Genomic DNA, 13,312 nt, shown 5'->3' with positions numbered 1-13,312 from the left:
CGGTCTAAGTCATGTGTTCCTAAAGGACATGAAAAAGCTCATGAATAATGTAGGATTCTCAAAAAAAAAACAGTCACTAAATTAAAGACTGTGAAAAAAGGTGATACAAAAATGGCCCTAGTTCAAGAAATGTTCACCCAAAGTAACGACTCTAGCTTGAAAGGCCTTTGACAGGAATTGAGAGACTTTATTTGAAATTATAGTCATGATTTTGAGCAGATGGCCAGCCAGCTACTGCTATGTGATAGCTACATTAGAAGTCAGCCAACGAATAGGTGCTTTCCTCTCTATGATGAAAGTGAGAACTGTTAAAATGACTGGACGGTATGCCTACAAGAGCAGTATAAAATTAGTATCAGCTGAGTACATAGGGGTGGATGGGGGGACAAGGATGGGCATTATGTAGTGTTTCGCAACTGGAGGAGGCATCGTCCTCCTGGGGATTTTGGGAAGGTGACCAGGCAGGCAGAAGCAGGTGTACTTAGCATCCTGCAGTGAGAGGGACAGACCCACATATGGCAAGATTGTCCTATTCCAAATGCCAGTAGTGGTCTTGCTGAGGGATGCTGGTGGAGGAGTGGAGTTCATGAGAGGCTCCACCCATGGCTTCCTGAAGGAGGTGAGTGGAAAGGACTACTGTTTTGAAAAAGCTTAGGGATGAGCAATAGTTTGTCTGCAAGAGTACGAAAATTCATTATGCTACTAATTTAACATGGAATTCCTTCATTTCCTGAAGAAGTCAAGATAACACCAGTACATTCTAGTCTTAAGTCATTTGAACTGCCTGTTATTGAGATGAATTTTGCTTATGCTGTACATAGAATCGTTGTAATGATCACATTGACTTGCTTCAAACCATCTTCCATATACGACATTTGTGCCTGGTAAGGGGAGGTAACTATGAGAAGGAGCTCTCTAGGATAAAAGATGAGGCATTTGCAAGAGGTGAAAACTTGTCTGAATATACACAAGTTATGTTGTAGCTGTTCTAAAAATGAAAGTACTCCATTGTAATAGAGTAGCACCTTAAGTAAGTGCGTGTGTTGGCAGTAGGTGTGTCGTTTAAACTGCCCACCTGCTATAGATAGATTCCTGTCTCCCTTGTGGCCTTTCTTCAGAGTTAATACAAAAGTTAAGTGTCGGTTCTTCAGTTGTGATGAATTTAGGTGTGGTTGCATCTCAGTACTCGCTTTAGTATCCATTATATTTCCCAACTCAAAATAACCCCAGTATTTTTAAGAGGATGTTTCTAAAAACCAACAAGAAACCTAAGCGAAGTTTCAGGACAAGGAAGCAAAGCTTATGAACATAAAGCAAAGGGTGGCTCTGTGCAGTGTGTGGAGGAGTCCATCTGTCCCACCTCCTCCAAGGAAGGTTAGCCTACTTCAAAGACAATCTCTGTAAGGTCATCCCCGGCTTTAGATGTACCTGGTTCTGTGGTTTTCATTGAAAGTTCACACAGGTGCACAGGAAGATTTAAAATGGAGTACTCAGGGATTGGAGATTTGGACAAGGGTACGGCCATTTCAAGAGGTTTATGTAGTTGGGGATGTTAACAGCTGAATACACTAGAAGAAAGAATGAGGAAAACTCTTGAGACAAAACTTGTCAGTAACAAGTTTGTTACTCTCATAGTCTCTTTGGCCCTGACCTGCTTGCCCAAGATTTGTGACCAAAGGTGTGTGAGAATGGCTAGACTTGAGGGCAAAGCAGAGCCAATGTTTGCCCAATGGCAGGTGACTAATACTTGCTGAGAATCTGTCTTTGAAATTTTCTGAAAAAGAAGAAAAGTAAGACTGTAAATTATCTAGTTCCCAAAGCAAAAAATATATCCATGTAAGGGTATAAAATTAAAGTGATTAAAAAATGCCCTTGAGATTGTTCTTGGCCCAAAGCCTGATGTGAGTGGACATTGGGTTTGCTGTGGCAGACTCTGAGTTGTGATTTTGTTCATCATTTCAATAGCAGTATAAGTGTTTTTAAATAAAGTCCTCCGTTCATCTGATCCAGTCCAGTAGAAAGAAGAGTGCTTGGCAAGTGATGCTTTGGTAACTTACATAAACACAGCGTGTGGGCCTGAGGTGTGCGAGAAGACCGGTCGAAAGCTGAGGCTTCCCTCCTGTCTGAAAGCGTAGATGAAAAATATAATCGCTGTATCTTTGGCAAGTTTACTTGATTTCTTGTTCATTTGATTTCTAACTTAACATGCTTCTCAAACATATCTAGCCTCTTTAAATTCATTTTTAAGGTTGTTCTGGTTAGGTAGACGTTTGTACATAGACTGGATGAGAGCCCTTTTGACTTAGTGTGAAACTGTAGCATTTTATGCTTTTAAAATGAATAGTTACTGTCAGTGACAATCAATTGACTGTCCTTAGCAGGTGGAAAATTACATGCATTGTATCCATCTTATTCTATGTACCATCTGGGTAAGGGGCATGCTCCCTTTGGGGCGTTTTCACCAGCGAGGGCGTCCCTCCAACAGCCAGCGGCACTCTGTCAGTTTAAGAACCCACCAGACCTCGTCATCTTAGATGCTCTTGTAACTACATAGTTGCATGTTAGATCCACATTTATAATTTTTTCTGGCCTCATGTAGTTGGGTTTTTGCATATAATTCTTTGGCATATATGTTGAAACATGCTAACCATTCAGGCATGTTGGTATCTTCAAGAAATGACTAGGGTGGGGGTGGGAGTGGCCTGGCCCAGCAGGAGGGCGTTTGCTTAGCTGCAGATACTAACTGAAGCGACTGTAGGAGTTTTGTTACTGTGTTCAAGTCTGCGACAGGCAGAGCACAGTCTGTTGCCTGCTGCCGGCCAGCCTTGGCCCGCCACAGCCCATTCTCTACGGGATGGCCACTGCCGAGGACACAGTTTGGACAAAGTTGGGTTGTTAGGACATTTCAGAAACTCATTTTACCTGTGATGAGAACTGGCCTTGAATCTGGAGCAGCAGCCGCATGGTTCTCGCTGGCACCTTCTGGGGCTGTTGGACTACACAGAAGCTGCCGAGGTCAGAAGGTGGGTGTGAGCACAGTGATGCTGTGTGAACTGGAGATTTGTGTGTTCTCAACAACTCAGACCTAGCCCTAGGATTTAGGGGCAGCTAGGAAAGTTCTAGTCTGTGTCATCTAGAAGGGTCACTTTAGTAAAAGTTATGAATTGTAGTATTTTAGGTGTTGAATTACTAATTTAAAAATTATTTTAATTCCACTCCATTATTTCACTGTGATGCCTGCTTGGAAGACCTGTTCGAGATTAGTCTTTGATTTTAAGCTCATTAAATCTGCTGAGCACAGGATTCTTATCATTTGTAAATCCAAAATACTATGTGAAAGTACTTCTAGTTATCTATTTCTTCCTTTACAAAAGAGTAACTTAAACATGAAAATATGTTGGTTTATAGAAATATTTATTGTTCAAGGTCTGTAACTGTATTTCAAAAATGATGTAGTATTCAACTTGTGAAGGGATTTGTTTTGTCAAAAAATTAAAAATTCACTATGTATAACATCATCTGAGGCGTAGGGGACTGCTTTCCAGTCACAGCAAGGAGCACCTGCCTGGGATTTGCATAAGTCACCCTAAATGGTTACATCGTTTCTAGAAGTTGGTTCAAATGTGTTCACTAGGTTACATTATGTTCATTAATATCATCTTGAAAAACCCCTGTAATATATATGAAGGAGATTGCATTCCCTGCCCATAAAATAATGTATTTCTAAGGCAAACAGGCAATTTGATACTATCGATACTGAGTAGAGAGTAGAAAAAGTATTTTCAGACTCAAGAAAACTTTGAAAAGTCAGGAACTAAGCTGCTTGGAAATCAGTGCTGCAAGCGTGGCTTTGTTGGATTCGGGAAGCAACGGGAAAGTTCTTGACAGAGTCTGTGTCCGTTCAGTTACTACATTTTTCTTTTTCCAAATGCATCCTATTGGATATGGAGTAGACCGTAGATGTCGTAGACTGAGATTTGGGACTGTGTTGGGACTGTACAGGTGAATGTGTCACTTTCACACACGGCATCTCCGAGTAAGTACCGTCACCTGGTGCACATGGAGGTGGAGCCTGCAGCTGGAGTAAGGCGTGCTGGTGTGGTGCCCTGCCTACTTTGCTCTTCTTGCAAAACCACTCCGGCTTGGGTGGTTTGCCGAGCGGAGAGCCCTTGGATCCCCCCGACTGTGTGCTAGTTGTCTGTCAGTTGCTGGGAAGGGGTTTGGTGGGGTGAAAGTCGGAATCTCCTGCAATCTGTGTCATGGACTGTAATATTGTAAGGTCTGTATTCTGTATGTGTATCTTAGACCCCAATCAGGAAACGAGCCTCATGTGTGTCTTTAACATTTATATTTCCATTCAAAATATGTATTCAGTGTTTATTTCCTCAAAATAGACTTTGTTAATTTAGGAAATATCTCCAAGTGGAAACGTGCTAACTTTTCTGTAAATCTTAAATAAAAGGTGCTGTTCCTTCCTTTGACCCAGGACTGGTCTGTGTTTTCTGTCTTTCTCTCCATGCATTTTCTCCCTTTTTTTTTTTTTTAGCTTTAAAATTTGTTCCAGCCACGCTGAAGGAAGAACATGGGTTGGTGGGCAGGACACTGGGCTCTCTCCCCTTGAGCCCATGATGAGGGCTCTTTCTTTGGGCTTCGGTTCCTCCGTCAGATAGTCAGCCTTGGGCAGCCATGTGGGTTACTCTTTGAGTGGGGCCAGGGCCCAGGCATGTAGCTGGTCTTCCGGATGCCCCGGGCTCCCCTAGCGCCCACTGCAGTCATGCCTCCAAGTCTTCAGCTCCCATTTGTGACCCCTTCTCTGATGGACATGTTAAATTTGGGGTTTGAACTCAGAGCATTTTTTCAAGTTGCCTTCTTTCTGGATGTAAATGTTAAAGTAGCAGGAGGTGAGCTGATAGGGAGGGGCTGTGGACCATGGTGGCTCCATCTGGGCAGCCTCATAGTAACAAAACCTTACAATGTGAGACCCCTGTAATTTAGTGTTCATTCACACTGTTTCCATCTTCCCGGCAAAGGTGAGGAAATCAGATTTAAAAGGCTGCTTTCTCTTGATACTGTGTTGTGGGATGTGTCACACATAGAGTAGTGAAGCTGGAACAGTGGGCCCACACACCTGTCACCCTGCCACAGACTCCAGTCAGAGCCAACAAATCACTCAAAAGAAGTCAACCCTCTGAAACCAATTTTAAGTGAGCAAAAAACCCTGTGTTTATTGGGTTTTTTCCTTCTACTTCCTGTAATTTCAGTGAGCTAAATCTGGAAAAAGGTTGTTGATAAGGCTACAGAATTGGGTGGATTGCCTGGTGGGGTTTGGTTTTTGTTTTTGTTTTTTTTAAATGTGGCCCAATTTCAGTTTCTAGCTTTGTGTTCACTGGCAAATAGCAAGCTTATAACATGATTACTTGTGATTATTGAGGTGTACAGGAAATGTAGTTTATACTTTTGCTCTGTTGAAAAATTTTCAACATTTATTTACCTAACATCAGATAAATACTAAATGTGTTTTTAGTATTTTTTTTGAAAAACATCTGAATTTGATATACAAGGAAGATTTCTAATTAAAGATTTATTGATTTCTATTTAAAGATTGATTATTGCTGGTCAAGTAAAGGGAAAATGCTGTGTACAACGATGAGGCAGAGCTTTTAGCCCAGTCTTAATGATCTCTGATGAATGAAGGCGAGATGGATGAAATACGATCTGTGAGTCATTTCATTTGCTCACAGATTCCCTGTCTTTCTCCCAGGCCTTTTGCTTAGCCTCACGTTTAAAAGAGTCGTCTCATTTGACCTTGCCTTCTCCCACCTTACCCCTCTGGTGGGGAAAATAGGCGATGGGAGGACCAGGAGAAAGGATGGTCAGTTAGTTACAGGTGCGACGACAAGTCTGGAAAACTGTTTCCTGACCTTTGGGTGAGCACTCTTGTATATGCACCTGCTTCTGAAATTGTTCAGTCTCTACCACAGCAGAAGTGAGTTGAGCAAGATGAGGTGTAAAGGCTTACGTTTTGACATCGCACTTTGGTTCTTTCAAAAATTCATTTGGTATTAACATGTTTCTCTTACCTTAAAATAGTTGGACCTTAACAGATCGGGTAAGAAAGGTCAAGATTCTTGGTCCCAAAGCCTGTCTTAGGTCACCTATTAGAGCAAATTGGGTTTTCATAAGTTACTTCATTTTTAAGGAATATTAAGAGAATGTTAAATCTTATGCCTCTTATATACATATATAGACTAAATACTAAGCAGAATAAAGTCCAGTTTTGAATTTCTGCACAGCTTATTGACAAGTTGTATTGTCACAAAAACCAGTTGATGTACATTTGCAATAAATAACTGGCACTACTCAGCGAGTGTTCAGAAAACGTGTGCGCATGTGTGTGTGTGTGTGTGTGTGTGTGAGTGAGTGGGGGGGTGGCGTGTCTCTGAAGTCATGTGACCACCGCTGCTCTCTGCGACTAGTGAACTGTCGTCCACCTCCTTCATCTGTAGGTATCAGATGGCCAGGGAGACGAGCCCTTGGAGTCCCCATATGAAAGTGCAGACGAAACGCAAACTGAAGTGTCCGTCTCGTCTAAAAAGTCTGAAAGAGGAGTAACTGCCAAGAAGGAGTACGTGTGTCAGGTGAGGAGTATGTGTGTCAAGAGAAGAGTACGCATGTCAGGTGAGGGGTAGGTGTGTCAAGTGAGGGGAGGAGCCATTTGATCCATCGTTTACAGTACCCACCTGGGTCCCAGTAGATAGGAGTGAGTCTTGATGCATTTTCTGTTCCCTGCAAACCTCCTCTGCCCCCAACCCCATCATCACTCACTAATTTTTGTTTTGAAGGTGTTAAGCTGCCAGCTGTATCCTGGGGTTAAGTGCCCCAGTTAGCATCATCCATTCATGTGTAGGATCTCATGTATAAATTATATATAACATACACACAGATGTGCATATATACTTTTTGAAGTGTGTAAAAACTGTGTATGGGCCAGCCCTGGTGGCCTAGTGGTTAAGTTCTTTGCACTCTGCTTTGGCAGCCTGGGTTCAGTTCCTGGGCATGGACCTATACCGCTCTGTTAGCCTCCATGTTGTTCTGATGTCCCACATACTAAAAAGTAGAGAAAGATTGGCATGGATGTTAGTTCAGGGCAAATCTTTCTCAGCAATAAAAACTCCCACAAAAAACGTTGTGTGGTTGGAAGAGGCCGGTGCTGTGATGATGTTTCACTGCCGGCATGCACACCAGGTAGGCAGGCTGGGCCCACTGGAGAGGCCCGGGTCAGTGTCCCTCTGCCACAGTGACCTGGGGCTGGTCACTTAGCTTCTCTGCGCCCCGGCCCCTCTGTGGGATGGAGATGAACTCATAGCTGCCAGAGGCTGTGGGGAGGCCCCCTCTGTCAATACATGAGAAATGCTGGTCAGCTCTGTACCTCTCAACTGCGTTAGGATGAGTTTGATTTCTGATGAAAATGTGCATGAGTTCTCTTGATTTTCAAATCTGATTTTAATCCTCTTGAGTGTGTCCTTTAGGGTTTTGATCCTGTTTGTTTCCTTTGCTGTTGCTGAGGGATATCTTTCTGTATCCTGTCGCCGGGTTAATCTGATACCGGATGTGTTGTGGGTTCTGCTCAGGCCAGCTTCTCACATGCATGTTTAACTCTTCCTCTGAGTAGCACAGGGGTGTAGAGGGGCTGTGCTGGGTGTTGCTTCACTGCTGTCCCCTCTCCGCCCACAGCTGTGTGAGAAGACCGGCAGCCTCGTGCTCTGCGAAGGCCCCTGTTGCGGAGCTTTCCACCTTGCTTGCCTTGGGCTTTCCCGGAGACCAGAAGGGAGGTTCACCTGCAGCGAGTGTGCTTCAGGCAAGTTTTGTTGTAGCTTTTAATTCATGCGAGGCTTGTTCCCAAGGACAGATAGTTCTGTGACGTCCCCTCCAGCCTCGGAGTCTCCCTCCTAGGCTCCCTTCACAAAGAGTGCTCTGGTCCGCCTTTACAGGTGCGTCCTGACGCATTTATTTCCTTTGGAGACCTGACACCAGCAGAGAACAAGTCACTGCCCACCCCCTCACTGCCTGTCTCTGTGCTTAACCTCCCATGGGTGCTTGCAGCCCTGCCCCGGCAGACATGCTCACCCCTTCTTGGCCCCCACGGTTTGCTCTCTGATTTCAATTTTATGCCCTCCCCTTGGTACCTTCCATCAGGTGGTCAGTGTTATTACCTTAATGAAGAAGTGTCATTCAGAGTTTAGTTCAGCATAAGGGGATGGGAGAGGGGTGGGATCATAGGCCACAGGTTCTGCCATGCCCCTTCCCGTGGGCAGTGTGAGCCTTGCTCTGTCTGTGGGTTGGCTGTCATGGGGTGCCCTGGCACCAGAGGTTCCAGCATTATCAGTACAGGTAACCTAGTTGGTCACAGAACCCCGAAGTTCACAAGAATGTGGAGTCTTTGTGGAGATGCAGTGTGAATCTGAGCTTCAGTGTTAGCAGAAAGAATGGCTCCGTGCTTGTCCCTGCGTGATCATTGCTTTTGTTCTGCCATACTGGGTTTCAGCAGAACAGTCTGGGGGATGATGGGAAGACGGGCTGCACAGCTGTGGTCACTGTCTACCTCCTATCCACTGGCCGGGCCTGAGGGTCTCCTGGCTCTCCTCGGAAAATGTCCTGGGTCAGGAAGATACCTGGAGTTCCCCTAAGTCAAGACCATTCAACACAACACCACCTGACTTCTGGGGGCACCTGCCTGCCTATAATTTTAAGTGATTCTTCATTGTAGTTGGCTAACTGATCTCAAGAGTGAGAGTTAAAACCTTTCTTTAAAGGAGTCCCTTCCTTCAAGCTTCTTGTTGAGTGGGTGTCCCCACTTAGGCTGCCTAGAGAGACTTTCCTGTCTTCCAGGTGAAGCTGGAGCTCAGATCGCAGCCAGGTAACCCTCGAGGGCTGGATTATTTCTGAAGCATGCTTGGACTAGTCAGTAAGGTTGGAAATATGGCCAGATGCTTTAGCAACACAGGCTACCTCCCACAGAGAGGCGCTTGATCCAAGTGGCCTAGGATCTACAATTTATTTTTTGTTCTTTGCATTTCTCTCTCCGCCCATCTTTCACCGTTTGTTAGGGATTCACACGTGTTTCGTGTGTAAGGAGAACAAGACAGACGTTAAGCGCTGTGTCGTATCTCAGTGTGGAAAATTTTACCATGAAGCTTGTGTGAGAAAATACCCTCTGACTGTGTTTGAAAGTCGAGGCTTTCGCTGCCCTCTCCACAGCTGTGTGAGCTGCCATGCTTCGAACCCTTCAAACCCAAGACCGTCGAAAGGTACAGATGCACCTTTAGAGCTTCAGTGTTGGTTCACTATGGTCACATAGGTGCATGGAAGGTGGGCATGGTGGCTATTGGGCTTGTCACCAAGGATGTTTAGTTTTTATTTGGAATAACAGTTGTTTTTCTGTTACTGACTCCACACAGGTTGGGTTAGGGTTTTTCTTAACAAAGGGCCTGCCCCCCACCATTCTCCCTTCTTCCTGCCCTGTTATTTTAAAGACTCTTAATTTTAGGACAGAGGACCTTTGAACCATTTTGATAGATTCTGTTTGTTCTGGTTTTAGTGGTCTTTCATATATGAGAAAAGTATTTTAAAAGCAAATCATATCTGCACTATTTCGTGTTTTTAGCTGTGAGGATGGGAGGTTATCTCTACTTCTTGACACTAGTGACTCTCAACCAGGGGCGAGTTTGCCCTCCAGGGGACATTTGGCCACGTCTGGGGATGTTTTCGGGGCATCTCTGGATAGAGACCAGGGATGCTGCTAAACATGCTCCAGTGCACAGGGTGGTCCCCCATGGGCCTCACATGCCATGGTGTCCAGGCTGAGCAACCCTAGTCGACCTTATTTAAGAATATGGCATTTTAAATGCTTGACCCTTTTCCCAAACGTGGTTTTGAAGGACCTTTGCCTTGAGGAAATGTGTTTTCATGACGTCTATTAAATATTCTTACCTTCCCCATCCTAGTTCTTTTCTTTGTCAAATACGTCATTTATTTCAGCATTAGCTTTCTAAATTCATGGAGGTGTGGTTGTTTCTGGTTGCCCTGTTCACTGTGTTGGGGTCTCCAGCGTATGTCTCTTTGCCTTCAGGTAAAATGATGCGCTGTGTTCGCTGCCCCGTTGCCTATCATGGAGGGGACGCTTGTCTGGCAGCAGGCTGCTCGGTGATCGCTTCCAACAGCATAATCTGCACGGGCCACTTCACTGCTCGGAAGGGGAAAAGGCATCATGCTCACGTCAATGTGAGCTGGTGCTTTGTGTGCTCCAAAGGTGAGGGCGGGACGGCAAGTTTGCGCACCAAATGTTGCCGCCTGGTGTTCGAAATTGTCATTCCGTTGGATCATTTGAATGGTTCAAGGGTGCTGCTTCTCACGGCTTCTCTACATACACAGCTCTTCTGGACATTCTCAAGAGCCATGTGTGGGGGACGAGCTCTGTGCTTAGCCAGCTGTGTGTATTGATATTCATAATCTTTCCTGTGTTTTCACATGTATTATTATAACATATTTCCAAATTAACCATCATAATTTCAGACTTACGGGAAATTATTTGTGGTGAAATATAAAATTTGCTTTTGTGTTTATATACAGATTACTGTTTTTAAACTAACATCTAAGAGATGTGTAGTATCTGTAGATTGTGAAGAGGCAAATCTGGGCTGAGCCATATGAGACAAACCTAAGCTGGCCCGCCCTCCTTTGCAGGGGGAAGCCTTCTGTGCTGCGAGTCCTGCCCAGCAGCCTTCCACCCTGACTGCCTGAACATCGAGATGCCCGACGGCAGCTGGTTCTGCAATGACTGCAGGGCCGGCAAGAAGCTCCACTTCCAAGATATTATTTGGGTTAAACTTGGGAACTACAGGTGTGATACATAGAATCCTCTGCTTTTATGTCTTTCCTTGTTCAAATGTGTTCGTTTTACTTTACAGTGCTTAAAGTGTTGAAATTATTGTCACTCTCTCTGAAGAGTCTGTGAATCCTGTTTTTAATATTTATAATAGATGGTGGCCGGCAGAAGTTTGCCATCCCAAAAATGTTCCCCCAAATATTCAGAAAATGAAGCACGAGATTGGAGAATTCCCTGTGTTTTTCTTTGGGTCTAAAGATTATTACTGGACACATCAGGCGCGAGTGTTCCCGTACATGGAGGGGGACCGGGGCAGCCGCTACCAGGGGGTCAGAGGGATCGGAAGAGTCTTCAAAAACGGTACGGAGATTTCCAGGGAGTGAAACACTGATCTCGGGTGCTTTTTCCTAATCCTAATTTCTGCTTTTTGAAAGTTTGATTTCTGTAGAAAACACTAGACTAAGCATTCTAGCTGTACTTTAAATTAGAAAAAAGTAGGTTTGCAAACTGATTGTTGAGGCATAGGATAACATACACTGTTTAATAACTTTTGTAACATTGGCTTCTGATTAATTTCACTAAAATGCATTAAAGTTATTTTTGAGAAATTATTTTAGTACTAATTTGCAGAAATTCCTTATAGCTTGCTTTTCCGTAAGATGGAGAGTGGAGGAACTTTCCTGCAGTCTAGACCTTACACTCCTGCTTGCAGTGGCTCACAAGCAGACACTGCTACCTGTCAGCAGACACTGGGCATCAGGGACTTCATAAGGTGCCAGGTGTGGGCAGGTAGACAGGATGCCCTGCCCCCGATTCCACAGCTGGGGTGGGAGACAGCAATGACCATGCAGTGTTGTTCAAGTGACAAGACAGGATGGGAATGCGGCCACTTGACTGGAGGAAGTGGTGTTTACACTGGGCTGGGAGTGAGTGAGGACAGCAGGGGAAGATCGCAGCATGTGCACACAGCTGGTTCAGGGAGAGCCAGGAACATGTCGTGGTCAGTGGTGCCGAGGAGGCTTGATGAGCTGCAAAGAGGGTGCAGGCTGCACTGAGCAGTGGGAGCCTTCTCCTCTCCTTCAGATCCTCAGCACACAGTAGGCATTCAGAGGTCTGAATGAGAATGGGTAGGCATCAGAAGATTTTCAAAAATTGTATTAAGAGAGATGTTGAAATTGAGTGGTAGCTGAATGTGTGTTCAGTGTTAAGTCAGCTGGTAAGTGGTAAAGTCAAGATTTCACGATCTCCTGACTCTTCATGCAGGAGTCCTGTGGAACTAGACCTATTAAGTGACCTGACTGGTGACTGCCTGACACAAGGCAAGCCCCCAGCACACCCAGAGCTGAGGTGGGGCTGTCTTCCCTGGGCACATCTTAGTAGCTCATGGTTCCTCTGTTCTTGCTTCAGCCTGTTGCTTACTCCTCAGAGCCCTTTTTCTCCTTGAGAGGAACAAAATTGCATTTTTGTTTTTTGTCTTCAGACAGTGAGTCCTAAGTACTAATACCTGGTACTTTGTCATTAGATCACAGCAGAGGGTGGCAAGCTATAGAACGGAAACCTGCCCCTGGGGGCCCTTCCTTGTAGTGAGGTGGCGCAAAGCACCACCCAGGGTTCTTAAGCCAGTGGCGTCCTCCAAGCACTCTTCTGCTTAAAACATTTTGTAACATTTAAAAACTCCTGCCCTTTTAAAGTTTTCCATAATCTCTAGTTTTATGGAAACTGGAAACTACACTTAGCAGTGAAATGAAAGCTTTGAGCAAACCATTAAAATACAGAGCTTAAAGGGTAGGTGTATTTACATGCTGAGATCTTTTACTCCTATTTCATTGACTCTTTAGCGCTACAAGAAGCCGAAGCTCGTTTTCGTGAAATCAAACTCCAAAGGGAAGCCAGAGAGACACAGGAGAATGAGCGCAAGCCCCCGCCCTACAAGCATATTAAGGTGACGTCAGAGCAGCAGGCTCTGGGAGGCTGCTCAGAGGGCCATGTCCGTGCGCATGCAGATTAAGTAATTGCTGAGGGGGTTGTAAGTGGTTCTCAGGCATGCAGACTCTTCATTCCCAGGCTGTGGCGGGTGAGAGGGTCATCATGAGCCAGCTGTCTGTAGCCACAGGGTGGACAGTGGCATGAGAAGTCATAGGCAGATAGCAGATGCTGTCGCCATCAAGCGTGTGTCCTTTTACACGAGGGTAACTGGGTACAGGGCAGAGGGTTTCTGCATGGGAGGTCTCGGTTTTGCTTTAGAGTATGAGGCTCAGCCTGATAGCCAGCATGAGGCTGGAAGGACAGGGGGTCCAGGCTGCCTGGAGCAGGAGGGGCTGAGGGACCAGCTGAAGTCCTGGACCATGCCATCACCAAGCACTGCAGACAAGCTCAGATGAGAGGTGGTCATCCTGGGCCAGTGCTCAGCCGAATCGTGGCTTGTTC

At 45.2% G+C, this 13,312-nt stretch overlaps 1 protein-coding gene across 3 annotated transcripts in view; it reads left to right on the top strand.

Moving 5' to 3' along the window:
* NSD2 (nuclear receptor binding SET domain protein 2) overlaps positions 1 to 13,312 on the top strand; it is an 85,615-nt gene that overhangs the window by 59,483 nt on the left and 12,820 nt on the right. For all 3 annotated transcript variants that reach the window (XM_044767975.2, XM_044767972.2, XM_070506365.1), the window contains 7 exons: positions 6,507 to 6,638; positions 7,735 to 7,858; positions 9,108 to 9,308; positions 10,130 to 10,309; positions 10,744 to 10,900; positions 11,040 to 11,245; positions 12,724 to 12,827. In XM_044767975.2, coding sequence (XP_044623910.1) covers positions 6,507 to 6,638; positions 7,735 to 7,858; positions 9,108 to 9,308; positions 10,130 to 10,309; positions 10,744 to 10,900; positions 11,040 to 11,245; positions 12,724 to 12,827 — 1,104 coding nt within the window. The remainder of the gene's footprint in view (positions 1 to 6,506; positions 6,639 to 7,734; positions 7,859 to 9,107; positions 9,309 to 10,129; positions 10,310 to 10,743; positions 10,901 to 11,039; positions 11,246 to 12,723; positions 12,828 to 13,312) is intronic.

The sequence above is a fragment of the Equus asinus genome, chromosome 3 (genome assembly GCF_041296235.1).
Source record: "Equus asinus isolate D_3611 breed Donkey chromosome 3, EquAss-T2T_v2, whole genome shotgun sequence".
Lineage (NCBI taxonomy): Eukaryota > Metazoa > Chordata > Mammalia > Perissodactyla > Equidae > Equus > Equus asinus.
The sequence above is the reverse complement of the archived record's forward strand: the minus strand, read 5'-3'. Positions and strand labels throughout refer to the sequence as shown.